Below are 25,233 nucleotides of genomic sequence, written 5' to 3'. Positions count from 1 at the left end.
AGATTAGAAAAAGCACATAAAAATGATACTGATAACATATAGAATTTATCATGTAACAATATACTGTCCTTTTAAAATATAGATATGTCTTTTTTATAAATATAATATGGTTGCAATAATTGAGTCAGATTACACAAAGAAAAAATTTTATATATGAATCAAGTATTTGTTGTTAACACAAGAGAGCAAGGAAACTTTCTAAAAACCTAATAAGCAATTTTCTGTTTGCTTTGGAAACCGGTGTATTTTGAATTGCTCTTTCAGCATCTGAAGTGACTGTGGTCTTACTACTGTACAGTTTTTGAAGTAATTTCTTAATGTTACTAGAATTGTCCCAAGAGGGACAGAATCTCCCATGCTTTGCCCCATACCCAGATTAGCCATTCAGTCACACAGCTCCTGAGTGATTTACTTAGGAAAGGCTCTGAAGAAATTCTTCGTCTCTTCTGAGAACCCACTCTTTCAAGGCAAAATATAGATTAAGAGGTTTGTCCAAACTAAACAAGTCACCACCTTCTACGTTCCGGTCTTCAGAACAAAATCATAAGCATGTGCAAGTAAAGGCACACACACCGGGGAAGGCATCCCTACTGTCCAGCACTGCAAATCATTTTTTAACCTCTCGGGGGAAAAAATTCATCCCAGCAAACAAGCTGGAGTCCAGCTGTGGATGTCTGGGAGGGCTCTATCGGGTGGAAATGATTAGGGAAGGAATGGTGACCTGCATTGTATGAGCTATTGATGATAGTTCCCAGATAAGTTAAAGTTTATGGTCTAATTAAACCACATCCCCTGCATCTTATCTTTCTTCCTGTATTTCCAGAAAATACAGCCGTAGGTATTTTCTGTTTGCCAGCTGGTCAACTGACCCAGAGCTCACTCCTCTCAACTAAGTACCCTAACCATTTATTTTATTCCTTTTTACATTCCATTATGCCCAGTAGCAGAACTTCAGCAAAGAAAGGAAAAGGGCCTGTGTAGATCATCACTGACCATTTACTCTTCTGCTGATTTTTAGCAGAAAAAAATCCACAAATCTGAACCAAAATTCAGACCTGCAGGAGAGAATTCTCAGTGGATTGATGCTGACATACACACTCAAAGTCTTAATTTTGGTGTCAACTCAAGGAAGTTGTGAGTATTTCAGGTTTACCCACTGTAGCTCTCTTAACAGCAAGGCCAGCATGCTGTCTCTGAGGTTAGATAACAGCAAATGCTGAAGGGCAAAAGGTGGCAAAGAGGAACAAGCAATACATAAAGTTATCCCAAATTCTTAAACTCTTACATTTCAAAGTCTTTAGTTAAAGGGGTTGCCTTTGCATTTGATATCCTTCAATGGATTTTTATTCCACTTCTGGACAGTTTTTTAACTATTCTTTTTAGATACAGCTCCCTGCAGAGGGTTCCATAGTCTAACCACCCAGCTGACATCCTTTTGTGTTCTCTAAACTTGCTCATCCCAGCCAATATTTCCTGGTTCTTGGCCCAGAACAGATGAGATCTTTTGCCATATCATTCATTACTTCAAAAAACTCTGTCATATAATCTTGATTTGTCTTTGTTCTTGCCTAAAGCATGCAGTAAAACTGGTGTGCTCCTTTCACAGAAGCTGATTTATTCCTTTGCCCCATCCTCTCTGAAAATTTTCCACTTCTAGGAAATTAATTTTGAAATGGGGATTAGAAATGCTGCAATTTTTTTGCACTCCTGTGAAATTTTCTCTCCTGTGCAACATAAACCTAAGTACAAAATTCAGGGCTCTTGATTCCACTTAGGAATTGTGTGGCTGGGATTATATATTGTATTACCTCAAATATCTGAATCATTCTTATCATCTACCTATTTCTGCCAAGAGACCTGGCCTAGACAAAAGCAGTTTCATATTCTTGTGCAAACATAGAATCTTCCCATAGTTTCAACTGCTGCCTTCATTTTACTAGCCCTTCTTTCAGCTACTGATACATCCATAATAAATTAAGAGTTTAAATAATTCAGCAGTGCTTCTGGCCTTTAATTTGTTTCTCTTTACAACTAGAGCATAAGCATTCAGATTTCCTAAATGACTTGTAATAAAAGCAGATTCTGATCCTACAATATGTTGTTTTATTATACATAAGTGCAGATTTCCTGGTGCTAACAGGGTTCTGTTATGGAAAAGATGACAGTGGTTATCAGCATACTGTCTTGATTTCTGTATCAAATCAGTCAGTAAACATATATTTTGTGTCCACATTGTGCTATTGTTACTGTCAAAGGGACAGAAGATGACCAAAATTGAATGTGCTTCCTAAGACTACCTATTGATAAATAAAATGGCATGTTTTAAAATGTGTTTTTTTTTTTTTTTTTTTCCAGAATGCTGTAGCCCATTGGAATAGTCATCTCCAGATAAACATAACAATTTCTGAACCACCTGTATACTTCTCAGATGATTCCACTAACTTAGATCAAATCAGCATATACAGAAGATTAGACTGACTCCAATTATAAGGATATGATGAAGTTACTTTCCAAAAAATGCTAACACAATAGCTCCTTGTAAGTGCTCAAAGTTTTGTTCTTCAATAATCTGGCAGGCACTAATTTTTCCTGCATGTTATGACAGAAGAATAAGTAACATCACACATATCAGATAACAAAAAAATGTTGGTTTCATGCCTTTGTTATTCTATTGTACTCCATTGCTACTAACAATTCTACTCCATTCTACTAACAATCATTTACCATGATTAAGAAAATTCTGACTGCATCATCTGCTGCTGTAACTGCACTGCAGCTATGGAATCTTCTGTAATTTAAAGTCTTGAGTACACTGTTTTTTTTCAGATAACACTAGAATTACATAAAACCTGGAAAAAAAAATTCTGTCTAAACTACTTTGTCTGTTTTCTGCACTTTTTGTCATACTCCAAATCCTGTGGTAGAAGTGCTGCACTTAGAAGTATTTTTATTATACTGTACATCACATATTTCCAATATGTGTCTTTGACTGGATAAGTTTAGGTGACTACCTACTACGAAATGGAATCATTGTTCTATTCCATTATTTTTTTCTTATTTTGTTCTACTATTTTAATAAAGCAGGAGGATTAACTTCTTAATTTTACACCTTCAATGTAACCAAGTTATTTCTGCAGTGTCTTCTAGCAATAGTTTTCAGAGAACTACTCAATACTGTTAAAAGTTACTAAATTTCTATTGAGATTTCCTCTCTTCCTGGAAAGAATTTCAGTAACTTGTACACATTTCAAAATAAACTCCTCAGCTGAAATATGTACTTCTCCAGAAAAATAAATTCTTCCCCTTTTAGGTAAAAACCTAAATAAAGCTTCATGAGTAAGATTGCTTTTACTGTTGTCAGTCTTATCTAAAAATGCTGCAACTAATTGTTTTTCATTTGGACATTTACTGTTTTATAATTGCTGTTAACATTACTATTCTAAGCTCACAGAGCCATTCCTCCCTTGAATATTTTGCTTTTTTATGCCTTTTTTCCTTCTTCCTTAAGTATCCATTTGGCCAAACTCACCTGATGAGAGAGAATGGTATTTACCTTTCCAAGTCTCAATGACATTTTTTTTTAACAGTATTTAAGCTAGATGAGTACTTACTATTAAATGCAGGGAAAAGAGGGGAAAATAAAAAGAAGATGCTACCACCTTTGAAAACTTTTGTTGAAATCACGAACCTGAGATAAATTAAGATAGTTTTATACCCTAACAACCAAGTCTGTTCAACCTTCAGTGTTATTTTTTTGGTCCTAACTGCACCAAAGTCAATGCTAGCAGCATTTTGGCACCTTAATTTTCTATCCAGTACAGCAACATATTGAAACAAACGAGATACAATTGGACATTTGCTAAACTATATTTTGTTAAGACATTCTAAATACTTCCTGTAAAATAAATACCTTGGACGTAAAATATCTTCACAGTGGAAAAAAAGGAAGTGAAGAAGAATCCGGAAGTGTAATTATAATCAAATATGTAAAAACCAAAAAAACCCCCAAAACAAGCGAAACAAAAAAACCCCAAAAAACACAAAACCAAAAAAGAAACCAAACAAAAAAACAAAACAAAAAACCAACACAACAACAACAAAAAAATCAACTTTCTGGCCCTGCTGGACAATACGTGCATTTTGAAATTACAGCTCAGATCAGAGGAACAACATGCTCCCCATTAAAAACCTCTATCTCTCTAAAGAATAGCACACATTGAAAATTAATAGCTTACATCTCATACTTTCTCAGCTAAGCAGTCTCAGTGAGAGGAATGGAATAGGATTGGGACTCCTGGTTCAACAAGTCAGATCTTCAATTCTTCATATACAATCACATCTTTCATACCATCACTTACTATAAAAATTTTCAGCATAGAAAAAAATCAGACTTCCTGCATGTCCTCTACTGTTAAGACTGTTCCAGATCTTACATTTCAGCCCTATTTATGAGCAGGGTGATTAATTCTTGTATTGCCATTGGTCAAAATTATCTTTTTTTCTTTTTCTTATTTACTTCTTATGCCAGCTAGTTATAGAGAGCTGTTGTACCGCCTTTGAGAATTTCTTTTGCTAAACTAACCAGCAAGATTTTTTATGGTATCTCAGTAAAGCATTTTCCAAACAAAAGCCAGCTTTTATGCTGGAGCTCTTGAAATTCCTGATATAAGACAGGTGGGCACACCTGCACATCCACATGCCTTTTAAGACTGTTTGAGCAATACAGACGAAGCCTGAAAGAAAAATAGAATATAGCTATTCCATGTGCTTTTCACAGTATGTCAATCATAGAGATCTTCTCTGACCCAGTTCGCAACAGGGACTTATTATTTTACTGTCTTTGTAATTCTTCATTAACTTGAAGGCCTTCTGTGAAACAGGAGGACTAATTTTCTAATATTAAAAAAATAAAAAGGTAGAAAAATCCTTTGCTGTGAAGGAAAGACTGTCCCACTCTTGTTTCCTCATCTACTTTGTCTATCTCAAGAAAATGAACAAAGCTTTTCTATGAAATCTGGCTGGATTCTTTCCTCCTGAAAAAGTACAGATCTCTCTCTCCTGACTTATCAGGGTGCTGAATAATAACACAGGTAATTCTGGCCTTCAAAACCAACAAATCTTTAGGATTTAAATGATTGCTGCTAATGTGTAAATTGCTGTTATGCAATTTTAAATAACTGAATATCCATCCAGTTCCGCTTAGAGAACATTCAGAGGTGTCTATCTCCAGGTTCATAAGTGTTGTCAGAAGGAAAGGATTGAGAGCAGTACATCTGCCCATGGCATGTATGCCTTCCATTTATTTTTCCTCTTTTCTTTGAGGTAGAAAGAGAAATTGGAAAATTACGAATGTCTCCTTTTAATTACATTTGTGTGTCATGTTCTGGGGGAGATCAATTTCTCTCTCCCTCCTTGTTCTCAGACCATTCCAGGGCCTTGAGGTAAAGAGGGGGAGCTGTGAGCACAGACAGGTGTCAATATTTTCATTCCCTTACATTTGTATGTGGAAATACTTGGAATACAGTTAAACCTTATTCTGTGTTTGATGTATGACTGCACCTGGGCAGAGATTTTTCCCGTTAACAGGAACTGAAGAAACAACTTAGGAAGAAACCCCTTAAAAAAGAAAAAAATCAAACAGCCAAAACCATGAATGATCAAACTCTGTGATTTGTAAAGAATCAAGGAATGAATCTCAACCTTTTCAAAGGTCACTGTATCAATTTCTGCTCATTTTCAGAATCTCCTCTTAAAATGATTATTTATGACTCAATAATGCATAGACTTCAAAGTCATGAAAAGCTAAAATAAACTAATATTTAAGAATTATGCAGATAAAATGATCAAGCACCTTAAAAAGACTATTCCGAATAGACCAAATACATCTTTCAAAGGGATAATCAGTTTTATGTCACTGGACATTTCAGTTTAGCTGAACTGCTTGATTTTAACTGAAAAAATGTCCAGTGCCTTTGAAAAAGAGTTCAAGCCAAGTATATTATTGTTCCTGTACTGCAGTCAAATATATGAATTTGTTTATACACAGAAAGACAGGCTGTAATTTTTTGTGGATTTTAATTTGCAGTTAGGCAGAATGCTTACTAAATGGTAATGCAGCACTTCTTAAAAGGTAAATGTTGCGTTTCTACAGTTTTATCTTAATGGTATTTTGACCCCCCATCCTACTTCGAATACCTACTGCCTTTTGTAAAAGGCCCCACATTCGCACATATGTAACAGTTCACTCCTCTTAATCATACACACCTACAGAATAACAGTAATAAAACATATACAATGAAAATTTTATTAAGTGTGAAAATATGGCATTTTTGTTTCAAATAATGTCAACCCTTTAAAGTTTGCTAGTTTCTCTAAATGAATCAAATGTTACCTCTGCATTTAAGTTGTCTGCAAGGCTTTCAAGAAACTGGCTTTCAATTGGATTCTGCTGAGTCAGAAGAGTCAAGTAATGACTGAGTTTATCATGAGTTGTAATAATGATGCCTTCTCCAAATTTGTCAAACTGAGGCCGTCCAGCTCGACCAAATATCTGCATGACATCTAAAATTCCAAGGTCAACAAAGGAGCCTCTTTTTGCAGCATATATTTGTGTTCCCTGGTTGAGGAAAAGTTAATAAAAATTAACATAAATACACATGAATATAATCCTGATGAGCTGAATACTGAAATTAGGCAAATATAGCATGATTTCAGAAGTGTACTTTAACTAATCCTTTCCTAATCTTTGATATATTTAAATCTTTACTATACAAACTAGACTCCCACTGGAGAGAATCAGTTTAATGAGATATAAATAACATTTCGAGTCAATCAGATATTTCCCCTCCAGGTCTGAAACTCACAATAAAGATCTTGCTACCTATATGCCTTTACAGTTTTTTTTTTTAAAAAAGACAACCTGTTTGCAGAGTAGGGAAAGCTCTTACCTTAATAACAACAGCATGAGCAGGCAGATTGACACCCCAAGCGAGTGTAGCTGTACAAACTAGGACTTTGATGTGTCCATTAGAAAACAAGTTCTCAACTAAACTTCTGTCTTGCCGCAGCATTCCTGCGTGATGAATACTAAATCCATCTGGAAACAGCTCGCGTAACTGCTTATTTCTGGATCTCTGTACCTAGAGTGGACAAGAAAAATAATTAAATTCACTTCCAATTACAGCACAAGAAGTATTGTATTAAAAAATTACAGGGAAAAAATTGAATATTATTGTGAGTCATAGGAAAGAAACTATTCCTATCATGTCAGATTTTTCATCAACACCAATATATCAGAGTTTTATATAAATGAATTTTTCTATGTTTATTTTCCAAAGAATACGCATAATTGTTTAAAAGATTGTAAAAAATTGTAAGAAGTTTAATCCTGGTACTAAAGTATTAATTCACTGAAACAGAGACCCAAGTTTACTGATAGTAACACTGAAACTGAGAACTCACGTATCACTTTTCCTTAAAAGCAATTCTTTCAGACTCTGTAGGTGGCTAAGACAGGCTTAAGGCAGCAGGCCACACACTATACTTTACCAGCCATTGCATCAGTGGGGCACAGTGGAATCAAACTGTTCATCCACCCCTCGTTTTTACCTTCCTCATGCATAGGAGGCTGGGATCTAAGACTGCAAAACCTCAAGTCCTCCAGCCTCCCACAGGGTCTGAGGTCTCTGAGTATTATTTCTGGGTGCTGGCTTTATCGTGTTTCACCTAAACTGAACACTGACCCTAAGTTATGAAAAATTAATTTCCCTGATTTGACACAAACACCTCTGATTTTCCTCCCATCTCTTCCACATTCCTAGCTGCTGCACTCACTGCCTCCTAAAATCGATTGCTGCTAAATATGACACCAGGAGGGTTGTGGTAATGGTGACTCTAATACTTCTCCAAACCAGATTTCTTTGTCAGCAGAGAATCTCCACTTTTCCATAGATCACAGGAAGGTTAAGTAGTCTTTGACTCTCACTGTATTTTCAGCCCTGTATATTATAGTGAATTAATTCCAAATAAATTCAGATTATTATTATTGTTGTTGATTTTATCATATCTTCGCATTTACCGGTACCTGACACACAGCCACTGAAAAGTTGATTTATGGGATACAGAGTGGGTAAAGCAAAGCAAAATATGGTTCAGAGTACTGGCATGCTGCCAAACATGAACAATAAATCTCTGCAAACACAGAAATAAATAGGGAGATGGGAATGCAATTATAAAGGAGGACATGAAAAAAAAATTATAGGAAAAACACATTTCTCAGTTTCTCAATTATCCAGCTTCTCCATATCTGATCTTTCCTGCTTTAGCAGTAATTATTTACTATTCATTTAAAGGAAATCAAACTCAGCTTTTAAACTACACATGACTTTTTGGCAAATTTAATTAACTGCTGTAGTGCTTGAAAATGAATAAATAAGAAACTGAGAAAGTGGCTCTGCAGTTCATGAAGCTTATTCTTTAAGAGCTAACAAATGGAAACAAGTATTTCATAAAGAACACAGATGCACCAAAGTTTGCATTTATTGATTATCAATAAGGAATCTCACGGAAGATTGTGGAAAATTCACTGAGAATACCTGTGACCCAGAAATCTGGATTGATCTTGATTACATTTGAAATGTGGCGTAAGCATTTAACAACGTAATTAGCTTTTCTCTTAAATAAAGTAAATCTTTCTATGTGATTAATTACGCTTTAAATATTGTAATCTTAGCTGAAAAAGTCAAATCTTGCTCTCAAATCTCCACAATTTAAAAATTGCATACCTTTGTTTGTAGCTTGATTGATTATGTTGTTTAATGTGATTGAAATACAGGGCAATACACTGATGGAAAAATAAGAATACTAAAATTGTGTACCATAGATAGAAGGAAACTTGTATTTGTAAATGGTTTTAGGAAGTACAGTTTCACCAATTTGAGAGAAAGGAACTTGTGAATAAAGGCAAAAGGAAGAGGAAGGAGAAGAGTTTGTGACAGAAAACATTTATATATGGCAATGCTAGTCTAACTGCAATTCAATTACTTACAAGCTTAAGATTAAGCAACTGTTTAAAAATATGTAGGTACACCTAAATCCATTAAGTTACATTTAGAAAGAATGTCCACATACTTCTAAAATCTATCAGATATTCTAAAACAACATATTTGAAATATTTAATATGCACAGGTTTTGTCTGTTCATTTATTGAATCTATGTAGTGCCAGACTTCCAGGTTACACATTAACCAGCTTAGAAATACATGAAATATTTTTTTCTTAAAACAGAAGATGATGAACTTTTTTAAATAAAAATACACTGCCCACTTTTGACACAGAAAAAAAAAAACAAATGCCAAAGAAATAAAATTACTAATTATTCTGCATGATTCTATTAACTGCACAGAAATCAAATTAATTTTCTTTCTATAAATTTGTGGTCACTTTAAATTACTAAGATACAAGGCAAGTTAGTTCAAGAACAATGACATAACCCAATTTTATAAAGCTACACTTGACAAAATAAAATAAAAAAATAAATCCCATATCTCAGTGATGGCTTGAAAGACTGCTCACACAGTATATCCTTTAATGGCAACATAGTTGCAAATAAACCTTTTAAGCCCTTGTGGCAATGAATTGTAGGGTTATTCTATTAAATCTGGATGTTAATGGTTGCAGAGACAACAAAACTAACAACTACTAAATAAAGGAAGTAAACCATAAAAAGTTATACTGCTTCCCCCTTTTTCTATTACAGACTAAAAGGTTTTGCTTAAAATTTATACAAAATGTTACTAAGTGCCTCAGGTGTATGGAGAAGTTGTTATTATGAGGTCTAGCACTGGTCTCCAGATTAGAATTGATTTTCTTTCCCCTCCCTTATTGCTCAAGAGGGCTGCAGATTTATGACCTTTGCTTACGAGTGTGCGTGCATCTAAAACAGTATGTTAAATAAATTCCTAGTTTAACTTGCTGCCACCTATATTTCTTCTTTAAATGTCTTGAATTTCTTGAAGTTTTTGATTGACACAATAAAAATGTCACAATTAGACATAGAAAAATGTCCTGCTTAATTTTAACGAGAAATGATGCATACATAGAAGAAAAAAAAGTAACCAAACTTTAGGGTATTTCAGCTAAAGACTTACAAAAGACAACACCCTTCCTTACCCTTTTCATGCATCTGGTATCACAAAGCTATCAAAAGAACTATAAGCTGCATGCTTTTTGTCTGAAATACTGATGTTGTGAACCAAAGAAAGAAATTTTTAATAGGCCTATAGATACCTTTTTTCTTATTGCATATAAAAAGCAAGTAAAAAAGACTAATAAAACTTGATTATGAGAAGCAGCTGCCAATAAATTACTTCTTTATAAGTGACACATGAATTTATGTCTTTTTTGTAGATCTCCAGTTGCTACACTTTTCTCAGACAGATAAAATACATCACCATTAATTACTAGGATTTTTTTTTCTGTAAATTATTTTTCCTTTCTGCTTCCTCATTTTGAAGACATTGTTTGTGATTTTGAATGTTGGTAGTTTTTCCCACTAACAACACAGTTTTTGACTGATGCATTTTTGTTCAATAATAGAAACTAGCACAGTCTATTCTAGCATTTTTCTGACGATCTCCTTACTATAGCAAAACTTCATGCTTGTGACCATATGATTCAATCATTTTAATTTCCTTTCTGTTGAGTTCACAATAGGGCAGCACTTGCTGTTTGTTCAGAATGCACCATTATATTTGTTCACTGGTTTGAGCAATTCTGAGCAATTTACTCCCATCCTTCATTCTCTGTACTGTCCTGACACCCTGCAAAGTACTAGCTCTTAATTTTGAGGCCTCATTAGCCTCATTTGATGAGTGTTGGTGCTCAGACTGCACAGACACCTAAACCAAAGAAAGTAAGGTATCTTTTGCTGCATCCTTCAATGAAGAGTAGTTTTAATTGTACTACTACTGTGTGATGAATACAAGTAAATTATATACAAAACAACTGATCTGTAACTTTCCTAAAGACATCAAAAAATGTAATTCATTGGCTGAACTTCTAAACTGTTTTAAGTCCCAACAGGACAAAAGCCTCCTCTGCCTTATTCATGTTAATGATACTGCTGAATCTGCTCTGCTGGTTCATTTAAAAAACACTGATTGCCTTTCAAAGCTTATGAGATCAAGGTAAGCTGGAAGAAGTTGCCCATCTACTCTGGAAGTAAAGGCCAACTGGGAAAGGGAAGCTGAAGAGTCCATCCATGGGTTTATTCCCGTTCCTTAAATATAAAATCTAGGTCTCAGAGAAATGGAAAGAAATGATCAAAGGACTGCATGATCATTCACCATTTTTGGTCTTCAGAATTTACTACATTCATATTGCCTATTAATTTATCTACATACATAAAAGTTTTATTATTTTATTTCCAACTGCTGTTTCAAAGGGGTAAGACCAAAACTTAGATAGTGTAAATAAAATCATAAGAAGGTTTTTTTTTTATTTAAATATGAATTCAAAATATAATAATTTCTTGCTACAGGGGAAAAAAACATGAGACTCCTTAATATTAGTTAGAGCAAGTACATGAAACTTAGCCAAAATACTAACCCATGAAAGATAGCAGTAGCACTATCTGACAGTTTATCAAAAAACTGAACATGAAGAAATACAGATTGGAGTCTAAAGGGAGAAAAAAGGAATGTATTTGAGCTACAATGATTTTACCTGAGGACTGTTCTCTTATGAAGTAGAACTGTTATCTGTATTATTCCACTTGTACTGTCCACATAAAAACTAAGCTATTAGCAGCTTTTTCTAGGACAAGGATGAAGTGGCATGTTATGGGGTAACTAAGATTAAATTCTTATTTTATTACAGCAACAAGGAATTCACTTTTAAATAATTTTTTCCTGAAGGATTTAAAAGCTGACTATATTTCTGTAATTAAAACATATTAAACAATTGGTCCTTATCTCGTATTACCTTTCATACTGCTTGAGAAACAGCAAGGAACAGTAAAATTATTAGTACTTAGTTATAGTACTAATACACATAGTAATACACTAAATCTGAGACAAACAATTTGTCATGAAGCTCTTCTGTAAAGTTATAAATCAGTCACTTTCAAAAAGATACCCAACAGTTCAATACATTTGATCCAGCTTCTGTGTTGATACACAGTCACATTACTTTCCTTGCTCTTCCCTGGGAACAGCAGCAGCAGTAGCTTCACTCACTGCAGCTGGTTCCTGTGAAGAACCCAAAGACTACCAAGAGCTCTGCTCACCAATACGACATGCATGACCTAGCAGATCATTTCTGGAGGTATGTAGGCTGCCCAATATGCTATTCTACTTAATAAGTATGCAGACTCATTTTCTATCTGCACTTTTTTAATGTATCTAACTATTAATTTTGTATTGTTATCCTGAAGTAATACCTCTGTCCAACACTTACTCTTTTACTGAGTTATAATTAGTTGTTACCTGGCAAAACAGTATTTGAAGATGGTAATTCTAGCAAACAAATGTGAATCAGTTTGAATATCTCCCGGAAGAGTCAATAATCTAATTGTCTCCCTCTGGAGATTTAAGTTCACTGTATTAAAGTTAGAATTTTTTAAACCTATGAGTTACTGATCTGATCAATTTAATGATATCACCTCAGTAAGTTCTGTGAAGTGCTCTAAAAATACCTCTGAAGGAGAAAGAAAGGAGAGTAGTGTGATTGCTCCAATCAGAAGTGTTTTTAAAAAAATTCCCATAAATTATACTTTTATTCTCTTTTTGATTCACAAAGAAAGGAACTGTAAGGCAAAATTTCTGGCACATTTTTTCCATTGCCCTGGTCTTATCACAGATGCTAACCTATTTATTCCACAAAGCTGTGTTTCATCCAGTTGGCACCTTAGGGACTGATGATTACCAGTTAAAGAAGGGGCTGGTATGCTGTCCAGAAATGTCTTGCCTTATTCAGTGTGTTCTTTTTACAGTACACTGTTACGTCACAGCAGCCCCACCTTTTTTTACTGAAAAAGTTACATGGTGCATAGAGAATGAAATATTCCATGGGAAGATGAAGAATAGCAATCAGATTAAAAACCTTGAACATGAGGTAAACATTTCATCTGTGATTCCTCAGATCTATAATCAACAAATCATAAGATAGAAGTGTTTACAAACCTCACTGATAAGAGAAGCTACGAAATTTAGAGTAATGTTTAAAATGTTACATTTTTGAGCCAGCCAGACAAGCCAAGAATGAAAGAATCATGAATGCAAGTCTGATCATGTACAAATGATGGATTTACAAGTCATGAAGGATGTAGACACAGTTTCAGATTAACTCACTTAATCCCTAGCTGTTATAAAGCAAAAAAAGGAACTATTTGTATAGACAATACATTACCTCAACTTGAGCCAAAATTTTAGAACATAGACCAAAGCATCCTAACATTTCACTTCAAGCCAGACTGTGGTACCTGTCTTAAAACTGAATGGATTACTGATTCTCAGATAAAAGGGTTTAAGAACAAAAAAATAACTCTAGCAGTAGGTTTAGATAGAAAGGAAATGTTCATTATAATGACCCACCTTAAGCTCCACCTCTCAGTGAGAATCAGTAAAAATAATAGTATTTTTCATATATTGTTCAATGATAAACATCATCAACATGCTATTGTTTATAGCAAGTGCAATAAAAATTATATAGAGACATTTCTGTACTGCTTCAGTATAATGAAAATCTGGATGTCACAGTGAACAGCAATATGTGACTCAATAATCTCAAATCTTATTAATCTAACTGATCTTATTAATGTCAAAACATTTCAGTTTAACAACAACACAAAATGCATATCAATTAAGACAATTAACTGTATAACATCACAATTCTGAATTGCATGCAAAATCATGCAGAGCTCTTATTTGCTTTCTCATCAATTTATAATTCAACCATTCTCTCTCTGGGAACAGATGTGTGATACATGTAAAGCACAGCAAGGTATCTATTCTTCTCCAGCCGTTGAGACAGTAAGTTCTGTTGTCATATTTGTTAAACACGTGGAGTACACAGATGAGAAAAACATCAATCTTGGTCTGTTTTGCTGACAGCAGAAGTTTTCAGTATGGTGTTAGAAAACTAGCCAGTAGGGAAGATATACAGCATGGAAAGAAATTGATAGAGAGAGACAGTTTGATGACATGCAAGGATGAATTTGTAGTGGTTTCACTTTGAATACTGACAACCTCTGGAGACCTAGTTAAACCTTTTGTTGCTGTGCTTAACTGTGCAAAGATTTCAATATTTCTGCTTCAACAGGAAACTGATACTGCATGGTGTCTACATGTAGTATCATTACAAAGCCTCCTTTGCTTTTTAATACTTAAAACTGCATTTCTGCTGAGCCATGGCAACGCTGAATGTATTTTCAGTCTGAGACAATGAAAGCAGAAACTCTTTTCAAGTTCTTTCCAATACTGCTGCAGATTACTTATTACATATCATAATGACTTTTAGTGCAACTCCTTCTCAAAGACTGTACTGACTGAGACTCTATTAACCCAGCAAGAAAAAAAATTTGTGAACATTAAGTGTATTTCTCATTTCATAATTAAAGCACAAATGTCCACCCAACTTCACAGCTATGCAAAGTGACACACTGAGGATTCTCCAGAAGAATGGAATTTCTCTTACAAGTTTTATAGGTAATTGGAAATGTGCAACACGAGTTAATAGTTTATAGTATTTTCAAACAGTTTTAGACTAGCATCATTATGTATGACCATGAAAAGTGGAAATTAATCTTAAACCAGGAAAATAAGCTTTAGAGAGATGAACACTAAGCATTAAATGTCTTTTGATTTGTATTGTGGCTTGGTTTCTTCAGTTTTCTAACTTCTACTCTACATAGCACAGAAAATAACCATAATAATTCTAAGAAGACAATAAAAAAAAAACGCAAGTCAATAATTAAGTGGTAGAAATTCCTAAACTAAAAAATGTTACAATTAAACTCACCACTCATTAAATAATTTGAACTATGTAACTTGAACTTCAACAAAAAAAACATAAACAAACTGGAACATCAGACTATTTGCAGCACCATAAAACCAAGCTTTTTTCACTGATACTTGTGTAATATGAAGACCCATAAGAAAATTCATGATGTAATTAGCATCACATAAAGGTTTTCTTTTTTTTATTGGTATGCTAATATTAAACATGTCTTAGAAGTACAGACATTTTATTTCCCCTGTGCCTTTGCTATTTTAAAAGAATTTCAAAGATTCCTTAATAACACTTTGTAGTTCAGGGTCACCAAATGTTAAATCTTACAAGACAAGCACTTATCAGAACTCTCTACAGGATATGAAAGATTATACATGTTTATTATGTTCATTTTGCAGTGTTCATATAGTAACAACCGGTTAGTTATATTAAGTGATAATTAATTACTTTATTTGATAAAGTACTTACACAAAAAAAAATCTCTTGAAACCAAGAGACCTTTGAAAGTGGCGGGACCAGTGAAACCTGCTTTCCTATGAATTTTAAATTTCTTGTGCCCTTGTCCCAACTCAAATATGTGCTCCATCAGATTTTCATAACCTTATCTCTCCCAGAATTATTTCCTTGCCTTACTGCTTCATAAATTTTTCCACTGTACCCTCAGGACAAAAATATACATCTACATCTTAGAAACAACATCTGTAAGGTTTACACTGATTATGAACACTGCCATCTGATTATTACTAACACCTTTGACAACTCTGTTGTCTTTTTTGTTAGTTTTATTCCAAAATACTAGCAGGCTACTCTCAAATTCTGCAACCTCAGTGCAGAACTGTGAAGCCTGTGGATTATTAAACACCATTCACAGTCAGTTTTAAAGGTAACATGATGTCTTTATACACCTAGAAGGGCACAGAAGTAGCATCTAATAAGTGACAGAACAAGAAGGTTTATATTACTGTGTGCTTTTGGCCCGTAGACTTGGAAATTTAGAGACAGATTGTTAGCTAAACTGAGGCAACTATTAGGTTTGCTGCCAGAGGAAACCAGCAGATGCATGAAAGAAAAACTGTGCAGTCACCTCCATAGAGCTTAATTTTACAGCCAGATCCTGTTCAAATGTAGGGTATTTTCCCACAGACCTCTACAAAATTATGAGGTCCTTTATAGTTTCAAGCTCTATCTACGGAAAAAAAAAATCAGGTTTTAATACCCTCCTCTCTTAAAAAAAATCCAAAACAAACCTCCCCTCAAATTCAGCCTTTATAGTACCAATACTTTATGTTACTTACTAACATTATGTTTTGTACGTCATGAAGCCTGCAAGATAATTGCTTCATAATGTTTAGAAATCACAGAGATGAACACATTTATGTATAATTAAATGTAGCTTTGAAAGACTGTTTTTACATCTACAGTTCTTTAAGAATGTACCTAACCTAGCATATACACCTCCCCTACAAGGCTGATATTTTGGGCAAATACTTTATTTTATTGCTCAAGGAATTTTTATAATACATTTGCAGAGATTTGAGAAAAAAGATTGCTTTGATGTTAGTTCATTGATCTGCTTTGGGGTTTGTAAACTAGATTAGAAATCCTCTGAAAAACCGAGGAGCTTGCTATTGTTAAGCTATTGTAATTCTTATACTATTATTTTAAAGCAGGATATGCAGTTTCTTCATCAAGATAACTTTAAATGTCTTAACCACAGAGCAGATAGATCTCAGAAGAAATATAAGAAAATATCTCACATATCAAACATACCGTGGAGACTAAATTACCTGCTATGGGAAGAGGTAAGGAGACTTTGTTTCTCACTAAACACAGCACCATAAAACAGGTGAGTGGAGAGCTGCTGGGTGGCTTGCATCCACAGTCCCTCTCCAACCCTGATTAATTTCCATTTTTCACACTGTTTACTTATCTTGCATACATTCATGCTAATGACTGTTCAAAAGTGTTAGATATCATACTGTGAGCTTCATTTTCTTTAACATTTTCATTACATTAACATTCTTCTGTACAATTAATAGTCATAACTGTTCAAGTCAGTACATTCTTCACGCATTTAGTCTCCTTAAAAATGCTTTTTATTTCACAACTCTGACATCTTTTAAGACAGACTAATCTCAAAAAGCTTTGCAAAATTTTTAATCTAGAAGCTGTACTGATATCATGTATCTGTTGGGGTGTTCGGCCTCTAGGAGGAAAGCAAATAGTAAACAATGCCAACACTTGCCTTAAAATTAGTGTGTATAATTATTTATTTACTTATTTGTTAGTATATATATTCATCTATACAATTCCACTTGAAGAAATTACACTTTAGAACAGAGTATCTTTATATTGTTTGAAGTAACAAAAATAACTGAAGTCACATATAACAATAAAAAAGTTATTTCCCTACTTTAAGACTGAAAACTAATACTATCTAAACAAAATAGTTCTATAACTAACACTGCAATCACATTCAAGACATATTAATAGCTTTCCTAGATAAAGACAATCACTTGATCTGACTGTACAGAACTGAACCACACACCATGGCTCAGTGCCAAGGCAAATATCATATTTGCAGTGTTACGTAACACATACACGCTACAGGGTTATCACCAGGATATCAGATTTCAGTGGTTTCAAAGTGGTAATACTGAATTATGAATTAAAATCAGAGTAAAAAGGAGTGAAGAACCTTTGACTCTTGCACTCTGAACAAACTTTTAATGAGAATCAGTGTGACATATACTTTTAAAACTTTTAGTTGTGCTTGATTTTCTCATTTTGCACTTTGAAAGCCCATATGAAATGTATGTTGTATATAAAAGGAACATAAACAAAATAATTTATAAATAATAATATAAAATACACAGAGGATGAAGAAGACCTCAAAGATAATCAAGTCTAACCTTTGACCTAATACCACCATGCCCACTAAACCATATTGCAAAGTGCCATGTTCAAGTCTTTTTTTGAACACTTCCACGGACGGTGACACCACCAGTTCCCTGGGCAGCTTGTCCCAATGCTTGACAACCCTTTCGGTGAAGCAATGTTTCCTAATTTCCAACATGAATATCCCCTGATGCAACTTGAGGCCGTTTCCCCTTGTGCTATTACTAGTTGCCTGGGAGAAGAGGCTGACTTCCACCTTGCCACAACCTCCTTTCAGGTAGAGAGTGATAAGGTCACCCCAAGCCTCCTTTTCTCCAGCCTGAACAACTCCAGCTCCTTCAGCCACTCCTCATAAGACTTGTGCTCCGGACCCTTCATCACTTCTGTTGCCCTTCTCTGGACACGCCCCAGCAACTCAATGTCTTTCTTGTAGTGAGGGGCACAAAACTGAACATGGGATTCAAGGCGCAGTCTCACCAGTGCTGTGCACAGGGGAACAAATACTGCCCTAGTCCTACTAGCCACACGGTTTCTGATAAAAGCCAGGATGCTATTGGCCTTCTTGGTCACCTGGGCACACTGCTGGCTCATATTCATACTGCAAAGTAAAGCTAGTGATCATATCAACACTCATCTTTAGAAACTGGTTTACATTATAAGAATATTTTACTTTGTAAATTCCAACCTAAACATCTGAAAGTCATTTAATGAAAGTATCTCCTGTTAATTTTGTATTTAGGCATCAGTTAATTTTTAAATTGATTTTTGAGATCCAAATATGGAATTGCCAATTCTGTTGTCAAAGAAATTTTACACAGAATGGAAGCAGAGGGGCTATGCTTACCTATAATGCTGGTCTTACCTCTATTCCCAGTGACCACTCACTAGAGGGAAACTGACTGAGCCTGTTTTCTCTGATATTACCAGACAGTGTTTCTGATAATATCTATAGAAACAGACTGATGACTTCTAATTCCTGGCATAGCCTTTTCATGCTTGAGATCAACCTAGAACATACTTCCTACTGTATTTCTTCTTTGAGGAGGCATCATTTTAGATAGATAGTTCCATCATACTTGTTTCATCTGCATACTGCAAGTATGGAAGGTAAGAGGGCTGGCTAATGCTGCCTGGTGCAGAGAAATAGCTGCAGAAAGTAAAGTAACTGTCTGACCATTTGAGACAGGCCACTTGACAGCAGCTTGGTATGGGAGGGTTCAGTCCGAGATTAAAACACTGTAGCTGTCTACATACAGATCTGTACATCTGCAGGAGTCCGAGCACCCTTCACAGTCAGTGGGAATCAAGCAGCAGGGCTTGTACAGCGTTTCTGTTCCCTGACTGCCCCATGTCTGCTCAGGGTTGAACTCAGGCATGCTCTTGGCTCCACTGGTGAAATTCAGTGAACTCCACCAACTACAACAGGGGCTCAGACACATCATATATTTGTAGTTACTATATGCAGTCTCCTAAAATCCACGTGCTATAATTTTAGCCTGAAAAGCACTTCATGTTTCAAATTTAGACTAATGAACATGAATTATCCTGGAAAGAATAAAAGACAAATTGAATCCTCAAATTTCTATTGTAACTGACTCAGGTGACATTGTCTCAACACTCCCAGATGGCACACATCACTAATAACTCTTAATTATCACTCAATATTCCAAGCAAATTAGAATTTACATTATCTGTCTTCACGCTAATCTCTGCTTATTCTGATACACATACATTAAAATTAATCAGATCATCCTACGTTTTAAATGGTGAACATAACAGAACTGAAGAACATCATTATAAGAGTAAGAATGGAGACTTTACATCCTTTCTATTGATGACAATGGCAACTTACTCAGGGGACATTATTTATTATACATTAATTTCAGACTTGTTAGAAACTCCAAATATAATTATGCACCCCAAAAAATTACATTCTTATAGCCCTTTCTCTGCCATTGACAAAAAGATGCAATAAATTCACAGAATCTGGCATCACCAGATGTACAAGTTGTAGTGTTACTTAAAAGTATGACAAGAGACAGTTTTTCTCCATGTGACAAAGCTGATAAGGACATACCATAACCGAAATGTTCTGAACCTGTTGTTGTAAGAAAAATAATGGGATTAAATGCTTAGTTAATCTCATTTTTTCCCTAACAAGAAAAAAGATAAGAGTTGTTAAGTGATTTTTCTTATCTGTGCAATTTCTATGGTTATTGGTTTAATTTTTAGTTTGAGAGTAAAATTGAAGTTTTGTGTTTGATGAAATTAGTTGACTGTGAGATCCCAAAGTTGTCTGAGGTTCCTGAGAACAAATTCAGCAACAGAGGAAAAGAGGTTTCCACTAGTATCAGAAGCAAGCATAAATCCCTTACCCCTACCCCCTCAAAATCCCAAAAGAAAACGCTCTGTAGAGTACTGGTACTGTTTCAACCTCCACCATTACAACACAGTATATACCTATACTACAGAAAAGAAAACTGAATCAGGCAAGTCTAGGTTGCTGCTTTAACTGATGACTTCCCATATTTACATCGGCCCCTTTAAAGTCACAATAAATGTAGACATTTCTCCCCCAGAAAAAACCAGAAACTCATAAAGCTATTTTGCTAATCTGTGTTCAAGAGTAATCAATTAATCCTCATGCATTTTCTCCAAATAATCCCTGTTCTGATGCCTGAGGCAAATTTCATACATATATTTCACAAGAGTAAATACAAACTTCAAAGATATAGATACTGCTTTTTCATATTTACTATTAACAGTTATTCTGGTAATCAGAACAATGATTAACAGATATAGAAAAATAAATGATTAAAACTGTCAAATTTTTTAGCTTCCTAAGACATGCAATGTTCAAGAATTTTTTTTTAAGCAACAGTGAACTCAGTCCATATTATATTAATATACAAATATATACTATACAAGTATATCACACATTATAATTATTACATATGTATCTTATCTGTCTTGTATTTTATCCTATCATCCGTTAATGTATGCAAGAAGAGAAAAAGAAAGGAATAAAGAAGGAAATAACAAGAAAATTATCTCAGAAATTTCATACAAAAATAAAGAACCCATCCTTCAGGTCAGGCAGAGAGCTGCACTTCAGGCTAGATGCCTGGAAATCGAATGTATTTATGTATTTATTTTTAATTCTCAGTCTTCAACATGCTCTGAAAACAAGGATCAAGGGCCTTTCACCGACCATAAAATCAGCATCATACATATGCAGTAAAAGGTACGGCCTCAAGGTGGCTCTCATTGCTCAGTATTGGAAACTGACTGAAAATGAAATAAAGAAGACTCTCGATTGACTTTGTTTTCTTAAAATTGTAACTAGTATGTTTTACCTCCTTTATTCTTAGACACATTTATTTCCACACTAGGAAAATACTTTGAAGGTATTTTAAATTTGCTTTGTTCTTCAATATTATGAACCCTTGAAAAAAGAATTCCAATGAGAGATTTCCATGTTCAATCTATAGTAGCATCATTTTGCTAAAGTCACATGTTTCTCCCAAAATCAAAGCCCTTTTGATAGTTAGAATTTATATATACATAACTGAAATAACTTATTTACTGTTTCTGATTAAATTAGTCTCCAACTACTTACCAGTACTAGTTCTGTTTCATGATGAAAACTATTAAGTTTCTACCTAGAATATGAATTTGGACATGGACAGCATCTTATAGATTTTCATTTTTTTCCGATATATTATTTATGTTCTTAATTATCACTTTATTTTTCCTTTTACAGGCTTATTAATAGTTGTCAGTTTTATTGGCGCCCTTCCACCCATTTCTGTAGCAATTTTAGTTTCAAAAATCTGTGTTTTCATTTAATGTCTACTTTTCCCACAAGTGTAAAAATCTGAAATTTAAAGAAACTGGACCATGTAGGAGAAAATAATAAATAGGGCTATGACGGTCAAATCTATAAGTGTGACAGTAATCAGTAAATACTTGATTCTGAACTAATAAACTCTAGACCTGTATAGCACTCTGAAAATATAGGAGTCTCTTAGGACAATCATCTTGGATATTTTCCTTAGACAAGAGATCTTGGTGGTTACTTCAAGGAATATGCCCCCTCACAGGAACAAAATCTAGATAACACCTGAAAATAACTATTATAGCTGTTTTGAAATTGCAGGCCCACGGAGGAAGAAACTGGATATGTTTTCAATACTACACTACAGTACAAACACTTCTTAACTAAGCTACAACTATTGAATCAAGAGCCCAGAAAGTAATTTCTCAGTGTAAAGGATTATAAATAATTATTAATTAAAAGAATTATAAATAATACTGGTGAATCTGTATGAGTGTTTTTAATCCCTGAATCACTGAGACAAATTCACATTTTCTTACTGCTTTTAGTTCCAGAAGCTTGCAGAAAATCCACATCTGCAAAAAGTTAAACACTGCACTGTGTTTTCTCTGTGAAACACTATTTCGTGCTGTATTAAGTTGTGTCCTTAGGGCTTACTCCAAAGCCAACAGTCTATTTTCCATTAGTTTTAGTATGTTTTCCTGAGATCCTTCAACTACAAACCAGCCAGGACGCTGTTGAATTATTCAGCAATACTACAGTTTAAATGAAAGCACAGAAATACAATATTAAAGCTTTCAAACACTTCAAATTTCTGATTTTTGTCCTTGATAAACATACAGAGCACAATACTTGAAAAAGAATCAAAGACTGGGCACCAGAATTCTACATTTGATTACAAAATTAATGCATATCAAAGCCAGAGGTACCTGCAAAGAAAAAAAATGTGCAATATTTTTAATCCTCATTTTCATGCAATGGCCTTTGATTCCTGAGCTAACTGCTATTATTATTACTATTATTATTATTTTATTATTGTTATTATTACTATTATTATTACTACTACAACAAAGAGTTTAGAAAGCCTTTTGCAATGCTTTTGATACTCTAAAATCAAGAACCTCAGGGTTTGCCATCCAGTACTTGGGTTTTTAGCATTTGGTGAACAGTTCTCAATATTTGAGAACTTCCAAATTTATAAGCCAATGTTGAACTAACTTCCTACAGTTTTTTTCAGGAATCCCTAGCACATTAATTACTAAACTAGAGGTTATAACCTTAAACACAGAAATAATGACAGTTTTGAACATGGCAAATTCAAATTTCTTCTCCTAGTGTTAGTACTCAGAAATCACAGAGCATCCCCTATAGAAAATGAGAAGTACTCATAGTTGTTAGCAAAAATCAACATGGTTTCTTAAAAAACGCTGCTCAAGGTCATTATTCAAATAGATAATATATTTTTAAATTAGAATAGAGAACATGTTTTTATAGAAGCTCTTACATTTTCTTATTTGGAAAAAACCCCAATATAATTCAAAAGAAAAATGTATCAGCAACTCTGACTCTTTCAAGGTTGAGGCACAAGATTTCCAAAGTGGAGGTTGAATTTGCCAGTGAAAACGGAGCAGCAACCAGTAAACATTGCCCCTCAAAGAACGAAGATGCTGCAAACTCTTCTGCTCAAAAGTGTTTTGCTGGTGTGCAGGATAGACTATTTCAGGTCTTGTTGAGTTCAGGCAATCAGCAACTGTACACATAACATTTTGCCCTAGGTAGCAACTACTATGTTAGCCCTATTTATTCTTCTTATCTGAAGATATTCATTGATTGCTAGGAAAAAGTTATCTTGATAAAATTTTTTTAACTTATTTTTAGCTATGCAAACTTCATTTTGGTCTTAGTCCTGTTGTATCTATTGGGAAACATGGACAATTTGCTTTTTATTTTAGAACTTTTGCTAAGTTTCATCAAAATCTTCTCATATTTAAGGAATTTGCTGGCCTATGTTGACATCTGTTTCAGTAACTCATATTTTCTCAATTTCTGCCTTACGTCAGTGAAAATATTCACTGGAGAAGCTGAAATAACATATGCACTTTTCTTCCAAAGGTGGTAAACCATCACAATAAAGCAAAACACATGCAATGACTGTTTTCAGTAATGCTTCAAATATGTTTCATCAGACATTTTTAAATGGCTGGGCAGATCAGAGATCTGAAGGAGGGCTACAGAAGATATTAACATTTTGATTTCTATTGCAAGGGACACAAAACATAAATGTGAAAAGCTTACTCATGAGGTACTGGGCAGGTTAGCAGCATGGGATACCCTGGCTACACGAACACTGTCAGAAACATGACAACTCTACTATATGCTGACATTATTTGTTATTAAAGAGACAACATATATATTTTATTAAAATTAAAATAGATCAAAGGTGATTAACTAATTGTTGATATAAATACAAAGACACTATAATGCCTATAATCACACACTAGTTTTAATATATATGTACTCTATAAAATAATCACAATTTAAGTTCCAGTAGTTTGACTTAAAAAAATAAAATATTTTAAAATCTTTTCTAACATCTCCTAACTATTCTAATTATCAAAAGAAAAAATTATTCTTCTACGAAGAGAGGACGAAGTTGCAAAGTTTTACTTGTCTAATTAGAACTGTTTTAAATGTGAACTATACCAAGAAATATAAATTCTAAGCCGAAAAACTTTAAAATCTGAAAGTGTTGTGCAAATCTTTTGGAAAAGTTTGCAGCCATATGTACATCATCCGCAAATATGTCAAAACAGGATCTGTTCTGCCTGTCTATTGTTGTTTTTCTAGTCTTCCTTACAGGTTAGGAATTATTTTACCCAACAAAAGTCTGAAGCTGAATAAAAAACACTCCTTGAAATTCATTCCAATTCATCCCACACATTTGGTGTCCAAATGTTATAGAAATATCACCCTAGTTCTTAATGTTCTAGAAATATCACCCTAGTTCTTAATGTTCTCTTAATATCCTGTTCTAGAGAATGCATTAGAAGTGCTTCTCCATTTGGAGTACGGTAAATACTACGCCATAGGATTCCTCTTTTTTTAGAATTTCTTAAAATATGTATGGCATATATTATATATGACTTGTTTGGAGAAGAAATCGGTTCTGCTGGTTCCACAGATAGGAGAGCATAAACCAAAACTTGCTTCTTATTCAAGATGGTTAACCTAGTCAGTAAAGTTAATATTTGATAGGAAGAAAACATTCCAGGAAAAAAATTACTCCAGTATCAGTGTTTTTCAGTATGTCTTACCTGAATACTAACACTGAATCAGTTTAAGACCTTGCTCTATCAAAAGCCTAACAATTTTCTTGCAATTTCATATAAATAAAATCTCAAGTTCTAGAAGTTTAGAAATTTTCCATTTTTAAGCTTTATTGGCTAAAATTAATTCTTTATCTACTTGTATTGATATTGTCCAGAGATG

General features: G+C 34.1%; 1 protein-coding gene across 2 annotated transcripts in view; it reads right to left on the bottom strand.

Moving 5' to 3' along the window:
• The window catches only part of ASCC3 (activating signal cointegrator 1 complex subunit 3), a 262,911-nt gene that overhangs the window by 93,620 nt on the left and 144,058 nt on the right, over positions 1 to 25,233 (bottom strand). For both annotated transcript variants that reach the window (XM_064649888.1, XM_064649889.1), the window contains exons 15-16: positions 6,948 to 7,139; positions 6,392 to 6,616 (exon numbers count right to left, since the gene is read on the bottom strand). In XM_064649888.1, coding sequence (XP_064505958.1) covers positions 6,392 to 6,616; positions 6,948 to 7,139 — 417 coding nt within the window. The remainder of the gene's footprint in view (positions 1 to 6,391; positions 6,617 to 6,947; positions 7,140 to 25,233) is intronic.

The sequence above is a fragment of the Pseudopipra pipra genome, chromosome 3, assembly GCF_036250125.1.
Source record: "Pseudopipra pipra isolate bDixPip1 chromosome 3, bDixPip1.hap1, whole genome shotgun sequence".
NCBI classification, from domain to species: domain Eukaryota; kingdom Metazoa; phylum Chordata; class Aves; order Passeriformes; family Pipridae; genus Pseudopipra; species Pseudopipra pipra.
The sequence above is the reverse complement of the archived record's forward strand: the minus strand, read 5'-3'. Positions and strand labels throughout refer to the sequence as shown.